This window comes from Pelophylax lessonae (genome assembly GCF_965119305.1).
Source record: "Pelophylax lessonae genome assembly, chromosome: 8".
Lineage (NCBI taxonomy): Eukaryota > Metazoa > Chordata > Amphibia > Anura > Ranidae > Pelophylax > Pelophylax lessonae.
This window is the reverse complement of record NC_138775.1, coordinates 162633531-162652524: the sequence shown is the minus strand read 5'-3', so window position 1 is coordinate 162652524 and position 18994 is coordinate 162633531. Positions and strand designations below refer to the sequence as shown.

General features: G+C 40.9%; 1 protein-coding gene across 4 annotated transcripts in view; it reads right to left on the bottom strand.

Annotated features, from left to right (window-relative positions):
* CLCC1 (chloride channel CLIC like 1) overlaps nt 1-18994 on the bottom strand; it is a 154663-nt gene that overhangs the window by 16342 nt on the left and 119327 nt on the right. For 3 of the 4 annotated variants that reach the window (XM_082266010.1, XM_082266012.1, XM_082266011.1), the window contains 2 exons: nt 9425-9688; nt 4989-5321 (listed from right to left, as the gene is read on the bottom strand). In XM_082266010.1, coding sequence (XP_082122136.1) covers nt 4989-5321; nt 9425-9688 — 597 coding nt within the window. The remainder of the gene's footprint in view (nt 1-4988; nt 5322-9424; nt 9689-18994) is intronic. The other variant, XM_082266013.1, reaches the window with a different exon arrangement.

Here is an 18994-nt window from a genome sequence, read left to right as displayed (position 1 = left end):
TTCATTAGAGTTAAATGTATAACTCTAATTGAATAAACAGTCCACAGAAAGGATTAAAATGTACATTTTAGTGATGCACCGAAATTTCGGCCACTGAAATTTTCGGCTGAAAATGGGCTTATTTCATTTCGGCAGAAAATGGGTTAAATATGCCGATACCAAAGATGGCCGCCGCGGGCGCAGCGCAGGTTTAAAAAAAACCGCCTCTGGCCGGCGGCCCGCCTCCCGGTGATGTCACTACTACTGCGAATTGTGCATGAATGAATTAACACACCGGGCGGGCGAGCGGCCGCTAATAGCTAAAACTATGTAAACGCTTCACTTCCCTGTCAGGCATGTATCTCCTCTGACAGGGAAGTGAAGCGCTCACATAGTTACAGCTATTAGCGGTCGCTCGCCCGCCTGCCTGGTGTGTTAGTTCATTCATGCACAGATCGTAGTTGTAGTGACATCACCGGGAGGCGGGCCGCTGGCCAGAGGCGGGTCTTTTGAAAGGAAGAACACCGGAGGACTGGAGCTAAGAGTAAGGAGATTGCATTGGGATTGTGAGGGACGCTGAGACAGGGGGTGGGGGGGGGGGGGGGGTGACGGCGCTGAGGCGGGGGGGACGCTGAGGCAGGGGGGGGGGGGACACTGAGGTGAGCTTACCATTGGTATTAGTATTATGCAGCATGAGGGGGTTAATGTATTGCCACTGCTGGTCACTGATGAATTAGTGACCGACCAGTGGCAGTTAATTAACCCCTTTGTGCTGCATTAGTGCAACCAGTAGCAGTGCAACCAGTGTTAATTAACTGCCACTGGTCGGTCACTAATGCATCAGTGACCAGCAGTGGCAATACATTAACCCCCTCATGCTGCATAATACAAATACCATTGGTATTTAAATTAACCACTATACTGCGACAGGGTGGCAGCTACAAGTGTACGCCTGCCTGTTTTTGGTGTATGCCCCTGTTCTATCTATTTTAAAATGATTTGGGGGAAAAAAGTCATTTTCGGTTTTCGGCCAAGGGCATCCTGCATTTTCGGTTTCAGCCCAGAATTTTCATTTCGGTGCATCCCTAATACATTTATTTATATATATATACACATGTTCTCTATAGGTTATCTACCTTAGAAAAATTATGTAACGCATCAGGAGTAACATTGCAAAGTACTAGAACCTTCCTTCTCAGCACTATTATGCCTTATCCATTGAGCTGAAAGTTTCTTTGTGTCCCTTAAACATATGCCCCATAGGAGTTAAATTACTACTTATGTGACATTTACAGGACTTTATTCTCTTCAATATCTATTAGCATTACAAGGCACTATGTTTAATCTATAAACTATGATCCCCGGTTATGTACATGTCCCCAAATCTGCCATAGTACCTGCAATGGTGTCGCCCTTACTTGATATTATATACCAGCATTTAGGAAAAACCAAAGCAAAAAAGAAGAATAAAAAGCAAAAATAAAGGTGAACTGTACAAACAGTGCAGCTTCATCAACCACAACAGCTGCTGTGCCAAATAGCCAATCTCTACTAATTGCAATACTCTATATACAGCGCTTGTGTCAAACAAATTCAAATGTTATATAGATAAACAAATGAAGTGTCCATATATACAGTGATCAAGTGCACCTGTTCTTTCTCAATCCATTCAAAGTGTCCATAGAGTGCTCTCATACAGGTGTCTCCGTGTGTTCTTTCTTCAAACACCAAACAACACACTGGTAATATTGGGTTTTAACAATCCTCCACCATTAACACAGAGAACGTACCAGAAACACATGACTAGCCGCTACAGGTAAGCGAGCCAGGCAGTAATGCTGTATAAACCTGGAGAGCAAAAAGGGACCGCTCAGTATGCATATCCATAGAGCAGGTACCCGAGTACTGCTAAACACCCATGCACCTATACCATAGTGCCAGGAGTAGCACTGTACATTGGGAGTAATTTGAGCGATTTTAAAATAAAGTGTTTTAAAAGGATTTTATGCAATGATGGTTTTCTCTTATTCCCTCCTCCATATGGCATGGAGTTTTTCTGTGAAAGGACTGTAGTGGGTAGTCAGGTGTTTTTGGTAAGTTCTCTGTGTTGGTGGTGGAGGATTATTAAAACACAATATCACCATTGTATTGTTTGGTATTTGAAGAAAGAACACACAGAGACATGTATGGACACTTTATTAAATGGATTGAGAAAGAACAGGAGCACTTGATCACTGTATATATGGACACTTCATTTGTTTACATATATAAACATTTGAATTGGTTTGACACATAAGTGCTATATATAAAGCATGGCAATGGTGTCGTCCTTCGCTGCTTTTTGCCCGCTTTTGTTTCTGAGCTGGCCATAGATCATGTGCTTTTCTTTTTCCATGGGTTGCAAGAAAGACAATTGCTTAATTCCCCCATCAACACAGTCAGTATTGATGGAAGAATCCCTCCTATGGAGCTTTTTGCAGGAGGGGTCATCCCTGCTGGGAAAACACACAGTGATTTATTGCTAGCGGCTATAGCCACTGGCAATAATCAAATGAAAAATCTGACAGGTTACCTGTACCAAAGTTGATCAGCCTGCCCGTAAAGTTCAAATCACGGCTGGTCCCTGCTGACCTGGCCGAGATTCAGACCACCTACGACCAGCTTTATACCGTTTTCTTTTTTTTTTTTTTTTCCAGGACAAATTGGGCTTTCATGTGGTGGTAAATCGTAACTGATATCGAATTTTTTTTTACCATAAAAAAAAAAAAAAAAAAAATTGTCCCAACCATCATAACCTACCACCAAAGAACAAAGCAAAAAATTCTTCTACTTCTAATGATTGCAGCCATACCACGTATGTATATGTTATTTGCAGTTTGTACCCGAAATACTGCCCTGAAACAATAGTGTGCATTTTGCTTGTTTTATCCTACCTAAAAACACACTGTCACTGACACTAATTAAAATTTTTTTTTTTTTTTTTTTAATCCTAACTTAAATATACTGACCCTGACTCTAACCTAGATCAAACCTTGATCTAGCTATTTCTCCTTTATTTTTTTACATACACCAGCATAAAAATGCACACATTTATGTGGCCTCACGGCAGAAGAACCACTTTAGTGTTCATCTGTTGACAAAACGCCGCGTCGGGCATGTACTGGGACGTGTGACGTCATCAGGCCAAGGATGCAGCGGCCATCTTTTGGGTTAGAAACCGATCAACACGCACCGATGCAGATAAGTTGACACTATCTTTTATCTTTGTGAGTGTTTTTGGTATATTGTACTAATAAATTTAGACTATTGCTTAAAATACTACACTATGAGCATCTTTCTTATTCTTGGGGACGATTTATGATAATTTCACCCTGTGTACTTGGCTATCTGGACATACCATCTCACCCTGGTAGTGCTAAGTGGGGAAGAGGAGACCCAGATGAGCCTCGGTGGAATTTAGGAGAGCTCTGCATATTGTCAGCCAGACGGTAACCGGCAGTGTGATTGGGGACACTTTTTGGAGGTGGTGGCACTCCATAGGACCAATCAGCTGGACCTTACTAAAAGGACTGAGTTCGGACTGATTTATTCTTGGTCATAGCGCTGCACTTCCCTTTATTTAGTGAGGCTGCATTTGTGTACATGTGGCAGCAAAAGGATTAATATTTAACACCCCCCCCCCCCAACAATAATGCTGGGTATATACCATTCTGTGTGTAGTGTTATGCACTTTATTGCCCAACAAACATGTGGTGTACAATTAGGAATCACAATTCGAGTAGACTTCCAGAAAGAAAACAATATTTAAAAGCTAAATAGGACCAACTGCTACAACTTCCTATCTCCTACAGTGACAATAGGGGGGTCAATAGCCTGGCACTTTCTCCATTTAGAAAACGTATTGTATCAGAAAACGTCTTGTAATATTAGAAAACGTCTTGTATTATTTTCAATGTATACAAGGTGTTTTTGTGATTGGACAAAGTAGAGAGGAGAGGCAGATGAATGTCATGATCTACCCTTGTCCAATCATAGAACATTGTATTCATTGAGAAGAATAAAATATGGACAAGGTGCCAAACGATAAACCCCCCTATGATCACTGTAGGAGACAGAAAGTGGAAAATCACACTGTATTTGGCATGGAAAACAATATATGTATATATGAATAAAAAAGTCTAGTATAGTCAACATTTATTAATAACCTTTTACTATATGATTTAGTAAAAGTTTTAACTTCTTAATAAAATACATACTTGTAAACATATGAAGATTTTTAAGATAGGTTCTTAATTAATGAATTTAGCTGTATGTATAACAAAGATATTGACTAGCTCTGTATAAAAAGTGTTTGAATCCATGTTGCATGGGTATTCTTACAATGAGACTGTGCCCTGCCCTACCGTACCACTCAGGGTAGCCTAAATCAGGGGAAAAGTCACAATGGATCTGCAATCATGTTAAAGAAAAAAACAGAAGCTCTTTCACTAGCTGTCATTCTTGGGGAGAGATTTACCAGTCTGCCAGGCCCCATATACCTAAGCATTTTTTAGCTCGAAGTACCAAAATACTCAACATCCAAAATCCACATATAAGCACTCAAGAGCCTGCAGCTCAATGACTGAAGCTCAAAAACCTACAGAAGTTACTTTGGAAGCAGATTCGACCATTTCGGTCTATGAGACTTAAATGGGAACACCTAAAAATGCCCAAATCGAGCACGTGAGAGTTTTTTCAGAAGTTTTTGCAGGTGTATTTTAGGCATTTTTGAGCCTGTAAGAACTGATGTTCCCTCCCGTGCTTTCCATTGGCTAAAAAAAAAAAAAAAAAAAGCACGAGGCTTGAATAAAAATGTAAAATGCTTGTATATGCGAACAAAAACGCTCCAAAATACCCTAAATAAAATGTCTGAAAATTGCAATGCTCAGGTGTAAATGTAGCCTAAGACAGAAATCCTTCCTGCAGAATATACATAACTGCAAATATATAAGTCAGATGAAGGCACTTACTATGTTCTCTGATGTCTTCCCATCTGGTAACTGATTTTCTTTAATTTCTGCATGACTACCAGAGACATCTTGCTGAATATGTGATATTTTATCAAGAGGTTCTTTGTCTTTTATAGAATCTTCCCGTTGATCCTGGGATCCAGGAGGGCTCTCTTCCACAAGTTCCTTTACTGGCTGTTGACTTTGATGACTTTGATGTCTTTGGTCTAAAGAATCATCTTTTTTCTGCAGTTGTGCAGAAGACTCATCCCTTATATGTTGGTCATTGATTCCTTTTTCTAGAGCCCCTTGTTTCATTTGTGGTTGCTCACTAGCAGAAATGGCTTCTATCAACTAAAGACGAATTTGGTTTAATGATTATGTGGTGTTTGCAAGACACAGTAATATTATTTCAGTAATTGAGACCTCGTTACAACAAAATGAAATATAAAAAAACATAATAAATCTTTTTTTTTTTTTTTCCAGGTACTAGCAAACACGAGTCCATTACTGGATGGCTTAATTTAGGCTGAAATGTTTTTAGCCTTTGAGTGATTCCCCACTCTAATATGCATTAAAGAGGACAAGGGGAAGAAAGAGGAGGTGGAATGGCAGCTGAATCCCCACTCTAATATGCATTACAGAGGACAGAGGGAGGAAAAAGGAGGTGGAATGGCAGTGGAGTGAAGGGTAGAAAGAAGCAGCAGCTGACCATAGAACATTGGGAGAGGTAAACAAAGCACGGCACAAGGTGACTGAAGTGGAAATCTGGCAGGAAGAAAAAGGGAAGAGAGAAGGAGCAGCAGACCATAGAACATTGGGAGAAGTAAACAAAGCTGAGTAACCAGGTGACTGACGTGGAAATATATAACAAAGTGTGAACTGATAAAGTACTAGGGCGTCAGATAGAAAGCAGCATGTAGATGACCGTAAATAGGGATGGACAGAGCATGTGCTATTCAAGTACAGAAGGGAGTGAAAGAGAGGGGACCTACGACGGCACACTTGTTGGCAGCGTCAGCCGGTTTTCAGGAGTACACTGTGCAGTGATATGTCTAATATGTATGTGTTATAATGATGACTGCTCTGGATATGCTGGTATGAGTACTGGTTGTTATTAGGCCTCATATTGAAGGATTTGGTCCTTTTTGGTTTCTTGTCTAGACATAAGCTGCTGGGAGCTTTAGCTCCCCCTTATTAGATAGTCGATTCCAAGCATTAGTGATTATTTGAAGATTTGTGGCAGTACCTTGCATATAGTGGATGGCTTGTTTGTTCCCTTTTCTGTGAGCTAAACTTACACCATTTCTAAGGTGAGGGGTTTACATTTAAATCCTTTTTGTGCACTGTTTATTCAATTAGAGCTATACATTTAATTATATATGTTCTCTATAGGTTATCTACCTTAGAATATTCGAGTAACACATCAGGAGTAACATTGCAAAGTACTTAGAACCTTCCTGCTCAGCACTATTATGCCTTATCCATTGAGCTGAAAGTTTCTTTGAGTCCCTTAGACATATGCCCCATAGGAGTTAAATTACTACTTATGTGACATTTACAGGACTTTATTCTCTTCAATATCTATTAGCATTACAAGGCACTATGTTTAATCTATAAACTATGATCTCCGGTTATGTACATGTCCCCAAATCTGCCATAGTACCTGCAATGGTGTCACTCTTACTTGATATTATATACCAGCATTTAGGAAAAACCAAAGCCAAAAAAGAAGACTAAAAAGCAAAAATAAAGGTGAACTGTACAAACAGTGCAGCTTCATCAACCACAACAGCTGCTGTGCCAAATAGCTAATCTCTACTAATTGCAATACTCTATATACAGCGCTTGTGTCAAAAAAATTCAAATGTTACACACATAAACAAATGAAGTGTCCATATATACAGTGATCAAGTGCACCTGTTCTTTCTCAATCCATTCAAAGTGTCCCATAAAGTGCTCTCATACAGGTGTCTCCGTGTGTTCTTTCTTCAAACAGCAAACAATACACTGGTAATATTGTGTTTTAACAATCCTCCACCATTAACACAGAGAACTTACCAGAAACACATGACTAGCCGCTACAGGTAAGTGAGCCAGGCAGTAATGCTGTATAAACCTGGGGAGCAAAAAGGGACCGCTCAGTATGCATATCCATAGAGCAGGTACCCGAGGACTGCTAAACACCCATGCACCTATACTATAGTGCCAGGAGAAGCACTGTACATTAGAAGTAATTTGAGTGATTTTAAAATAAAGTGTTTTAAAAGGATTTTATGCAATGATGGTTTTCTCTTATTCCCTCCTCCATATGGCATGGAGTTTTTCTGTGAAAGGACTGTACTGGGTAGTCAGGTGTTCTCTGTGTTGGTGGTGGAGGATTATTAAAACACAATATCACCATTGTATTGTTTGGTGTTTGAAGAAAGAACACACAGAGACATGTATAAGAGCACTGTATGGACACTTTATTAAATGGATTGAGAAAGAACAGGAGCACTTGATCACTGTATATATGGACACTATTTGTTTAAGTATATAAACATTTGAATTAGTTTAACACATAAGTGCTGTATATAGAGCATGGCAATGGTGTCGTCCTGCATTGCTTTTTGCCTGCTTTTGTTTCTGAAATTTTGTAAGTAGGACATGTTTTGTTTTTGGTTTCCACTCATCAGTATGGCATTATGCATATGTGTATACTTAAATAAAACAAAAATATAACCGAGCTCAAGTGAAAAATAGTAGCTGCAGCTTTCAGTGTGACAGTACCAAATCAAATAAACCTTGAAAACATCCTTTCTGACGAAACGTACGTCGGGTCGCGGCATGCTCACGTCATCCCTGCGTTCCAGGAAATGAGGACAGGCGGACGAGCCGACCGGCTGGTGGCTCATCTATATCTGCGCTTCCATTTGCGTTTTAGTCTGCATTTGTTGCAAGTGCAATACTTTATCATTTAATAAATTAATGGTTTTACACTATGTAGCATTTGCATTTCTCTTCTATGATGGCGATCTATGAGAGTTTGAGGGAAACCCTCCGCATGTTTCCTGAAGCTCTATTGGCTACTAGTTCCTGTCCATTATCTGAGATCAAAAGGATTCTCTGGATATCTCCTTGGTAGTCACCCTGTCTTTCATACTACAGGCTTGATTTACCATATATCTGGTAAGGAAGATAATCTCACTGGTGGTGGATACAGCATTAAATTTTATTGCTCATTTTTATTGCATATTTTTTATTTCACACGTTGTTATAGATATTTTTTATTTATTTAATTGGTTTGATTCACATAATGATTTATTGTTACTTCACGTAAGCCCAGCTTGTTTTTTGTTTAAATGTGTATACTCATTATATGTATTTTTATCTATTTAAAAACTGTACTCAAGTTCCTGAAGAAGCAATTACTTGCAAAACATGTTGAGCTACATCAGGCTGTCTTCTCTCGGTCAAGCTGAACTGGGCCTTATTGTACCCCAAGCAACTATTGTTCCAACACTGCTGTATTGGGGTCTATTTGACCCATGGTTAATAGAAATTTCTAAGCCTGAATTTTTGACAAAAAATATTTTATATTGCGTTTATACTAATAGTTTTTATCTATTATGTAGATTAATAAATATTTATATTATAACTTATTGGGTGCCTAAAAAAGCCATGTCTTCCTCAATTTTTTACCCCCCCCCCCCCCATTTATGAATTAGGACACGACACAGTGCATATCTTTTACACCCTCAGTACCACCCTGTGGTGGTGTACCAATACTTGCTGGAAAGAGAGGAGACAGTGTAAAAGATCACAAAAGGAGAGAAGAAATAAAAGCAAGTGGCATGCAATTGTGAAAAGGGGCTAGTGGTGGTTTAGCAGATTGTATGATATGTCATTTGGCATTTTCTTATCTTCTTGGGAGTTTGTTTACACTATGGCAGCCAGGGGACAGTGTTCAGAGACAACATACTGCATAAAATATAGCATTAGGAAGAATAGGGAGCACAGAATAACAGACAAAGGGACACAAAAGCAACAAGACAGCAGCCACATTGCAGTGGTAGTAATGATGCAGATGAGAATGTGGAGAGAGAATGAGGCAAAGTGCACAAGTATACACATAAGGGTATAGTGCGGACACCAGCTTTTAAGATACACGGATCAGTCATAACTTTATAAAAATTATATAAGTAAATTGAATAGCATTGATTATCTTGTTACAATGGCATCTGAAAGCAGGGTGGATATATTAGGTTGCAGATGAACATGTTCCTGAAATGGATGTGTTGACAGCAGACAAAAATAGGTATGTAAGGATGAAGATATACATTACAGTAAAGATGACCATTTAGGTTAGTCTAGAGGGGTAGCAATTGATCTGTGGATGATGAGCATTGTTTGGATTCCTAAATGAGAAACACCAATCTACCTACCCAGTCTATTAAAGGAGAACAACATATTACCTTTGGCTGGCTATTACTGAATTCTGCACAAGGCACAGGGGGCTGGGCCTTTGGTCCACGATTTGAAACATCTCTGTTATTGTCAACATGCCATGGTTGGATTGGCAGTGGATTATTGTAGATGTGACCATTCCCACCTTCAATAAACCGATCATACCCCTCTCTCTGTGGATTAGGAGGGGGCAGTCTCTCTCTTTCTCCATCACGATTTCTCGGTAACAGATTTAGATGATGCACATTTGTGCCAAACCCGTAGCAAAATACCTGTCAATATAATTTTTATTTTTAGGGATGCATAAAACGTTAAAAACAAAGCAAAGCAAAGGCAAGGCAAGACAAAGGTTAAAGGCGTCCTTAAAATTCAATTGTATTAAAACTTGAAATGGTAAAAGCGAACCAAGGAATACCGGGTCACATTGAACCACAGATCATTGCCACATCCCTTAAAAACTTGAAATGGTCTAAAAAAAAAAAAAAAGTTGAAAGCTTTATTAGCCAAAAATGCCTTTTCTGTGCCTCCTTTCTTTGACTATGTTAATAGGGTCCCTAGGTGTTTTGTCTAAAAAAATTAGCATATCTCATAATGTCTGCTCTTAGGTAAGAATTGCATATGTAAATCCATTAAAAGGGAACATAATTTCAGTCCCTTTGGTTGATTTTCTTTAAGCAAAGATATATTCTCACTTAACCTCTGGATCACTGAATAATGAACTTACACAGTAAAGCACCGTTTCAGGTTGGTCAACACAATACCCAGTTCAAAATTCCTTACAAGAGATGCCTGCCTGGCTCTCCACCAAGAAAACTGCAGTTAAAGTAGAGGGTGGCCACACACTGAAGTATGGAAATTCCAGAAAACCAAAAAGCTTTATTGAAGTAAAGTCCACTATAAAAACATCACAGCAACAGGATCTGAAGGATATGTGTTAACTTGTTTCACGGTTCATGCCAGGATGTGCTTAGTCATAACATAACAAAGCCGAGAGCGCGATCAGGTAAATACAATCACACTTGATCTAGGATCAGTTGAGGAGAGTAATTACAATTTGTTCACTTTTAGTGAACACTATGCGGTTAAAGATCTGGAGGATCTGGCTGATGAAGGGGGTCTCAGTTTTCAACAACCAGACTTGTGCAGATATGCTTACAGATGGTATCAATATTGTATCTAGAAGACCTACGTTAGACAATTTTCTGTACCCAAGCTTTATCAATACGGTTAGCCTGCAGTCTATCACTTGGCTACATTTTAAAAGGTAACTATCAATGTGGCTCTCTTGGCTGCCCTTGTTTCCCCATGTTTTGGGTGGTAATATTATACATTCCACTAAAAATGTCAGAAATTAAGATTTTTTTGTTGTAATACCTGGTATGTTATTTTTGGGACTACCTGTATGTTTTGCCAAATCCAGTGCTTAGGGAGAACTACTAGGCACCTCAGAGATTGGCTTCATGGCCAGCTTTAGAACATTAAAAAAAATTTGATTTTTGTACTTAACAGAAAAATCCATTTCTCCGAGTTCGACTGACACAGCGCTCCCTAAATCATAACTACTGGGTTATGTTGCCTCCTCTAGGAGTAGGAGTAGGCAAAACAAAAACACCTGGCTATGCCCATGGGCCATCCTCAGCTGGTATATAACCCCCCTCTCTGCTCTAGAGGACTCTACAGAGGGGTGGGTGCTGTGTCCGTCTAGGAACTCAGAGAAATGGATTTTACGGTAAGTACAAGAGAAATGGATTTTATGGTAAGTACAAAAATCCCATTTTCTCTTTCGTTCATCGACGGACACAGTGCTAAATAAATCATAACTCCTGGGACAACCAAAATCAGTGCCAAAAGAAAAATGAGGGGTGGGGAAAATAACCCAAGGCTAAACAGAGCAATTACCAGGACACAGGAGCATTAAACAGGGTCACAGGAGCCCCATCTGTAAAATAAAAAATTTAAAGAAAAACACCCCTCAAGATGGAACAGCCCCTCTTAAACAGCAGCCTGCAAAACTATGCTGCCAAAAGAAGCATCTGCAGATGCCAAAGTATCTACCTACAACCGAGTTGCCGTCTTGCAAACTTGCAATATTTGTGCCTGATGACGGAAGGCCCAAGAAGTACTCAGTGCCCAAGTAGAATGTGTTGTGACAGGAAAAGGGGGAACCTGGCCTTTAATGGAATAGGCCTGAGTCACCGTCTGCCTGATCCATCTGGAGATGGTAGCTGAAGAAGCGGCCAGCCCTTTCCTTGGTCTGCCCATAACCACAAAAAGGGAGTCTGACCTCCGAAAGGACTCAATAGCTGCCAGATTCACCCGAATAGCACTAACCACATCCAATGTAAGCAAAGCAAATTACCTGGGATTAGCCAGCTTGGGACACAAGGAAGGCAACACAATGTCCTCATTCAAATGGAAGTCAGAGACAACTTTGGGTAGGAATAATGGACAGGGACAAAGAACCACTTTAGCTCTATGGACCACTAAATAGAGGCTGTGATAGGATAATGCTGTCGATTCCGAGACCCTATGGGCCAAGGTAATAGTCACCAAGAAAGTCACCTTCTGGGATAACGTAGGCAAGGGAATCTCCCGAATAATCCCAAATGGAGATTTTTTGATAACCCAAAGTACTAAATTGAAATCCCATGGCGGCAAAATAGATTGTACAGGTGGAGCCACATGTCAAACCCCCTTAATGAAGGTACGAACTAAAGAGTGCGAGGCTAGGGGTCGCTGAAAGAAGATTGCCAGGGCAGACACCTGGCCCTTGATGGTATTCAAGGCCAACTTCTGATCAATGCTTTTCACATACGATGGTTTATCTTGCTGGAAGACGACTTCCTCGCCTTCACCATAGCAGGGATGACTGATTCAGACAGACCTCTATCCCTCAGTAACTGGCTTTCAATAGCTAAGCCATTAAAACCAGCGATGGTAAAGCAGAATGGTGGATCAGCCCTCGGGAAAATGGGTCTTCTCTGAGAGGGAGCCCCAAGGGACATTTATGGCCATCAGACTAATTGGAAGAGCCTTGCCCTTGATTCCTCGCAGGAATTGCGGAAGAAGCCTGACCCGAGGAGGATACTGGCCTTACTGTGGGCTCTTTGACGCCTGCCAGAGATACCCATGATCTCGCCACGAACCTCGGTATCCTCCTGTGGAGCTGAACCTGCTAAAGGAGCTGCATGTAGGACTGTGCAAACAGAACTGTCTTGAAGGTGGATACCACCAGACTCAAAATCTGTATGCAAAATGGGAGAGAGAACAATCTGTGTGACAGCAGCCACCTGTGGTTCCTGAAGCTTGTTCAGAGGAAGGATCACTCTGGTCAGAAATAGAATCAGACCTAGGTAAATCAATTCCCTGGACAGGGATATGGGGGATCTTAGGTAGTTCGGACATCACCTGAATTAAATCCACACAAGGAGACTCAGAACCTAAAAAAAAAAAAAAAAAAAAAAACCTGAAGGACAAGCTTTGCCCCCAAAAGAATAATTCTGTGGATCCCCTTGACGATCATAAACGAGGGCACGAGGCAGGAAACCAGCGAAGATGTCCCCCCCCCACCCCAATAATGGGTGAGGGCAGACCTTCATGCTGAAGGGGTCTTGTCCTTGGGCCTGGAGAAGCTAGCTCTAGGCTTACCAGACCAAGGATGCTTGGAAACCTCCTGAGGAAGACTTAGAAAATTCTTTCATGCCTCTAGGATGGAGAATAAGGGAAATGGATCTTTTATGTGCAGAGAAGGAGGGCCCCCATCTGCGACAAGGCCCCTTCCCTTTCCTAGGCTATGGTAGGAAGGTACTCCTCCTCCTTACTTCTGACTAGACAGTAGGGATGTAACGATATTGCCGCTATCGCGGTGGTTAACGTGTCCCGATATCGTCGTGGTTGGGTTACAATATTATGTCCGTCAAAAAGCAAGAGGAATAAACAGTGTTTCATGGAATAAATCATTGTTAACTATAACTACATAGACCATGATCCTCAACCGTTGTTAAGCCAATAGGATTGCCCGCTTGGGGCGTGGCTAACTGGCTATACGGCGTCCACTACGTTGATGGGGAAGGAGCTTCCGGGCGCTCAGTGATAGCAGGACCGCGGACCGCGACTACAGCGCAGTGCGCACCAGACTGAGACTCTGAACCCAACCCACCAGCTCTTTTTGTGCTCTATGATCTACTTAAGTGAGTGCAATAGATTATTATTATGAATAAACATTGCCTAAACGTTATTATGCTATGGGACTGGGAGTGCTTTCTATTTTGTCATCCACACATTGCCCATGAGAGGAGGAGTCCTTGCAGGATCCGAGATTGCCAGGAGGAAGGTGGTTTATCCATATTATTTAACCCATGCTCACATGCTGTTTCTGCCTAATCCATGAGAGTGTGGTCAGGCATGGTGATCTGGTGAGCTTTTTGGCCATACCCCAGCACTGGTGGTGGTGTTATATCATATGGTGGTCCTTATCAGCACAGTCTAAGGATCCTCTACAGAGTGTGGTTTAATAGAGACTTTTTGATGACATTGATTTGATTAGACAGCACTTTGTTTGCACTCTCCTTTAGGAGGATTATATCCTTCTATTGCGCTACTAAAGTTCTATAGAAATACCTTTTGACATTATTTCTGTGTTGAATTTTATCTATTTATATATTTTTACATTGGAATTTGGAAGTAGCAGCATATCTTGATTTTATTGTATTATAATTGTATTTACATCCTGCCAGCGCAGAGGATTACCTACTGAGAGGTTTTATTCTGTGTTATTTATTTATTTAAGGATTGCACGCTGTCCACACAAGCTCACAGCAAGCCAGCATGGCCGACAGCGATACTTGTAAGGATGAAAACAACAACCCCGAATTTGAGATTGTGCCAGCCCCTGCAGCTTTTAAATCAGATGTCTGGAAACATTTTGGTTTTGCCGTGTCAAAAAACGCAAAAGGAGAGAAGGTGGTGGACAGACAATTGACTATGTGCAAGCACTGCCACAGTAAACTGCGATACAACACAGGAAACACAAGCAACATGCGAAGTCATGTGACGACCCATCATACCGAAAAGTTTGCAGATTCTTCTCTCACCAAAAAAAGTCCTGTCCGGTCAAAAAACCCTGAAGGAGGCATTTTCAACAACTATGCCACACAACAGCGCAAGGGCTCAAAAAATCACGAGGTACATCGCGGAATACATAGCGTGTGATTTATGTCCCTTTAGTGCAGTAGATGGCAAAGGATTTAAAAGGTTAGTGGCCAAGCTTGAGCCGAAGTATCAAATGCCGTCGCGGGCTCATTTTAGTCAAACTGTGTTACCTGCTCTTTACCGTGAGACAAAAGAACGTGTCATGTTGAACCTTAAACAGTCTGAGTGCATTGCTATTACCACTGATGGGTGGGCTTCCAGAGCGACTCAAAGTTTCATCACTATTACGGTACATGTTTTGACGAGTGAATGGGAAATGCAGAGTTACGTTTTACAAACTAGACAGCTTAGCGAATCACACACTGGCGTAAACATAGCCGAAGTCCTTAAATCTGCAGTCAAAGAGCTGTTGTTACTGACAACGCAAGCAAAATGCGAGTAGCAGTAAAGGAAGCCGAACTGTCCCCTCACATACGGTGCTTTGCGCACACACTAAACCTGGCCTCCCAAGCAGGTTTAAAGGTCAACGCAGTGAGCCGCCTCCTCGGTAGAGTCAGACGTGTAGCAAGTTTTTTTCACCGCAGTTCTACAGCCACAGCCGTGCTGACCACCAAACAAAAACTACTCAATCTCCCTGTACATAAACTCATTATTGATGTAGTGACAAGATGGAATAGCTCTCTGGACATGGTGGAGCGCTACCTTGAACAGCAACAAGCTGTTGCTGCAGCCCTACTGAGTGATGAACTGAGACACAAGTCACGTGAAATTGACACTTTGGACACATCTGACATTGCAAATGCAGAGGATCTTGTGAAGATTCTTTCACCAATAAAAAAGGCCACAACTGTTCTCTGTGATGAGTTGCAACCAACAATATCTTTCATTTCACCACTAAAACAAATGATTCAAGACAGCATGGCCACAGATAATCATGACTCAAATGTCATTGCTCAGATGAAGGTAGCCATTCTGAAGGATCTTACTGACAGATACCAAGGAGAGGATGAAAAGTTCATGCAGGAGAGCAGTGCTTTGGATCCACGCTTTCGGACCTTGCAACATCTAGGCAGTGGAGAGAGAGAGGACGTCTTTGAAAGAATAAAGTTCAAAGCATCACAGATGCAACAACAGGTAAAAAATGTTAACGCTGTGCCATAGAGAAAATTGAGAGAAATACAATAAAATGTAACAAAATGCTGATATAATGTCTTTTTATCATTTATGAACCAGGACCAAGATGAAGATGTGCTGCCCAGAAGCCCACATCCAGCACCAGCAGATCTGGACGACAGCAGCGCAAGCTTTGTGCCTCCTCTTAAGAAGCATGCCCTTGAGGACCTCCTTGGCTCTTCTTTTAGCAGTAATCAAGTCACAGGTGGAATTCAGGCAGAAATTGACTGTTACTGCAAAGAAGCATTAGTTTCTCTGTCTGCTTGCCCTCTTAAGTGGTGGAGAGACAATGCAGGGCGGTATCCTATTCTGTCTTCATTAGCAAAGACCTACCTGTGTATACCCGCTACCTCAGTGCCCAGTGAAAGGGTATTTTCAATAGCAGGGGATATTGTAAATGCCCAGAGGTCTCTTCTTCTCCCTTGCAATGTAGATCATTTGATTTTTCTAAAGAAAAACTTGAACATTAGCTAAAGGATAGTTCAGTGTTTTTCAGAAGGCTTTTTGCCAGACAGTTTAAGGATTTTTTTTACTGTTCTTTTTTCTAAAGGCTGCCTTTATTTGCCTTGCACATTTAAACCTGACTTAACTTGATCTTTGTTTGCACTTAAAGGGAATTGCCTATTGTTTAGTTTACAATTGAATTGTTCTAGCTGCTTCTTAACTTGAACATTGCACAAGAATCAGTTATGCAACCAAATATTAGTATTACTATACAGAGTATTGATGTTCCTGACTACAACTTGCACTTTAAGCACTATGTGATCAGTGTTTTATGTTGTCATGGATCCATAAATACAACAATAAATTGCCTGTTGACTGGCAAAAGCAGAATAAATGTCGGTATTTTTTCGCTATTATCACAAACACTATCGTGAGCTATTTAACAATACCGTGAGCTTTTCCACAATATTGCAATAAATATCGTACCATGAGGTCAATATCGAAATTGTATCGTACCGTGAGATTTTGATATCGTTACATCCCTACTAGACAGATTAAAACTGATTACCTAGAGTAGAGAGGGGGGTTATATACCAGCTGAGGACGGCCCAGGGCGTAGCCAGGTGGTTTTTGTTCTGCCTAGTCCTACTCCTGGAGGGGGCAAAATAACCTAGTAGTTATGATTTATGGAGCGCTGTGTCCATCGATGAAAGAAAGAGAAAACATTCTAATAATGTTGCTTGAAATTTTAATCAATGTCATGCTGGTGACAGGTCTGCTGTGTCCATATAAATTACTGAGAAGGTACGAGCCCTAAAGAAAGGTGGGGATGTGTTCCGCTTCCAAAGCAGCAGAGGGATCTATTGAATTTTTTACCTCCGGACACATACCCAATGAACTCAATTGTGAGTGGGATGTCACTTATTTTTATGAGTGACATGGGTTGTAGGAGCTTTCTCCTGCGTGGGATGAGTTACCTCCCTTCCCCCCTCATTTTTCTTACTGCTGTATGTGGATGATTTTTATCTTTGATGCTGCTTACAATGTATTTTAGTCCCGGATGTTTTGTATTTATTTTGTCTTTTCTTTTTTCTCGTTTTTATGAGTATGTGTTTTTACATTGCTTGTTTATTACATCTGAATGCAGGAAATATTGGTTGTTGATTGAGCTCGCCTGTTTGATCTTTAAGTGTGTTTGTATTTAACTGATAGCGCTTTTAGCTGGGTTAAGCTAGGACTAAGCACATCCTGGCGTAAAACATCTTGGACCTCTTCGACTGTAGACTAACGAGCAGGGCCCTCCGATTCTTCTTGTACCAAATTGTATTGTGACTTTAATGTTTGCCTTGGTTTTGTAAAGCACTGCACAAACTGTTGGCGCTACATAAATCCTGTATAAGAATAATATAATAAAAAAAACTTCTTAACACATCTCCTTCAGATCCTGTTGCTGTGATGGTTTTATTGTGGTCTTTACTTCAATAAAGCTTTTTGGAATTTCCTTACTTCAGTGTGTGGCCATCCTCTCCTTTTACTATGGATAATGAACTTAACCACTTGCGGGCGGTCGGTCTGCAATGTACTGCGGACAGGCAGCAACGTACCCGCATGTCCCTGCCTGTTTCCAGGTGCGTGCATGCACGCCCCCTCACTGACACCTGCTGTGATTGTACACAATGGGATCCTGTCAGCAAGTCCCAGGCAATGATTCACAGCCAGGACCTGATAATTTGCCGAGTACAATCACAGCCCAGAGCTCTGTGTTGACAATCAAAGCTCTGTACAGAGGGAACGATCTCTCGGTTTCTCATCCCTGCAAAGCAGGGGTGAAACTAAGATCTATTAGAAAAAGCAGTACACTTTACACATAGTTAGGCACTGATTTAACCCCTTGATTGCCATAGATGTTAACTCCTTCCCAGCCAGTGTAAGTAGTACACTGACAGTTATAGTATTATCACTGATCACTGTAGTAATGTCACTGGTAGGTAGTCAGTACATCCCAGGGTCAGTTAGTGTCATATTGCCCGCCGCACTATCACAGTCCCATTATAAGTCGCTGAAAAACACAATACGTAGTATAAAAAAATTAATAAACAAATTCCAGTATAGTGCCTACAAACTTTGGTTACTACTGGACTACAACTATTACGCAAACCAATTAATATAAACTTAGATACAGTTGTGCTCATAAGTTTAAATACCTTGGCCATTTTTCTGAGAATATAAATAACACAAAAACTTTTCTTTCACTCATTAGTGTTTGGCTGAAGCCATTCATTATCAATCAACTGTGTTTACTCTTTAAATCATAATGACAACAGAAACTACCCAAATGACCCTGATCAAAAGTTTACATATCCTGGTGATTTTGGCCTGATAACATGCACACAAGTTGACAAAAAGGGGTTTGAATGGCTATTAAAAGGTAACCATCCTCACCTGTGATCTGTTTGCTTGTAATTAGGGTGTGTGTATAAAAGGTTAACGAGTTTCTGGACTCCTGACAGACCCTTGCATCTTTCATCCAGTGCTGCACTGACGTTTCTGGATTCTGAGTCATGGGGAAAGCAAAAGAATTGTCAAAGACTCTGTGGGAAAAGTTAGCTGAACTGTATAAAACAGGAGAGGGATATAGAAAGATATCCAAGGAATTGTGAATGCAGTGTTCAAACTCTAATCAAGAAGTGGAAAATGAGGGGTTCTGTTGAAATCAAACCACAGTCAGGTAGATCAACTAAAATTTCAGCCACAACTGCCAGGAAAATTGTTTGGGATGCAAACAAAAATCCACAAATAACTTCAAGTGA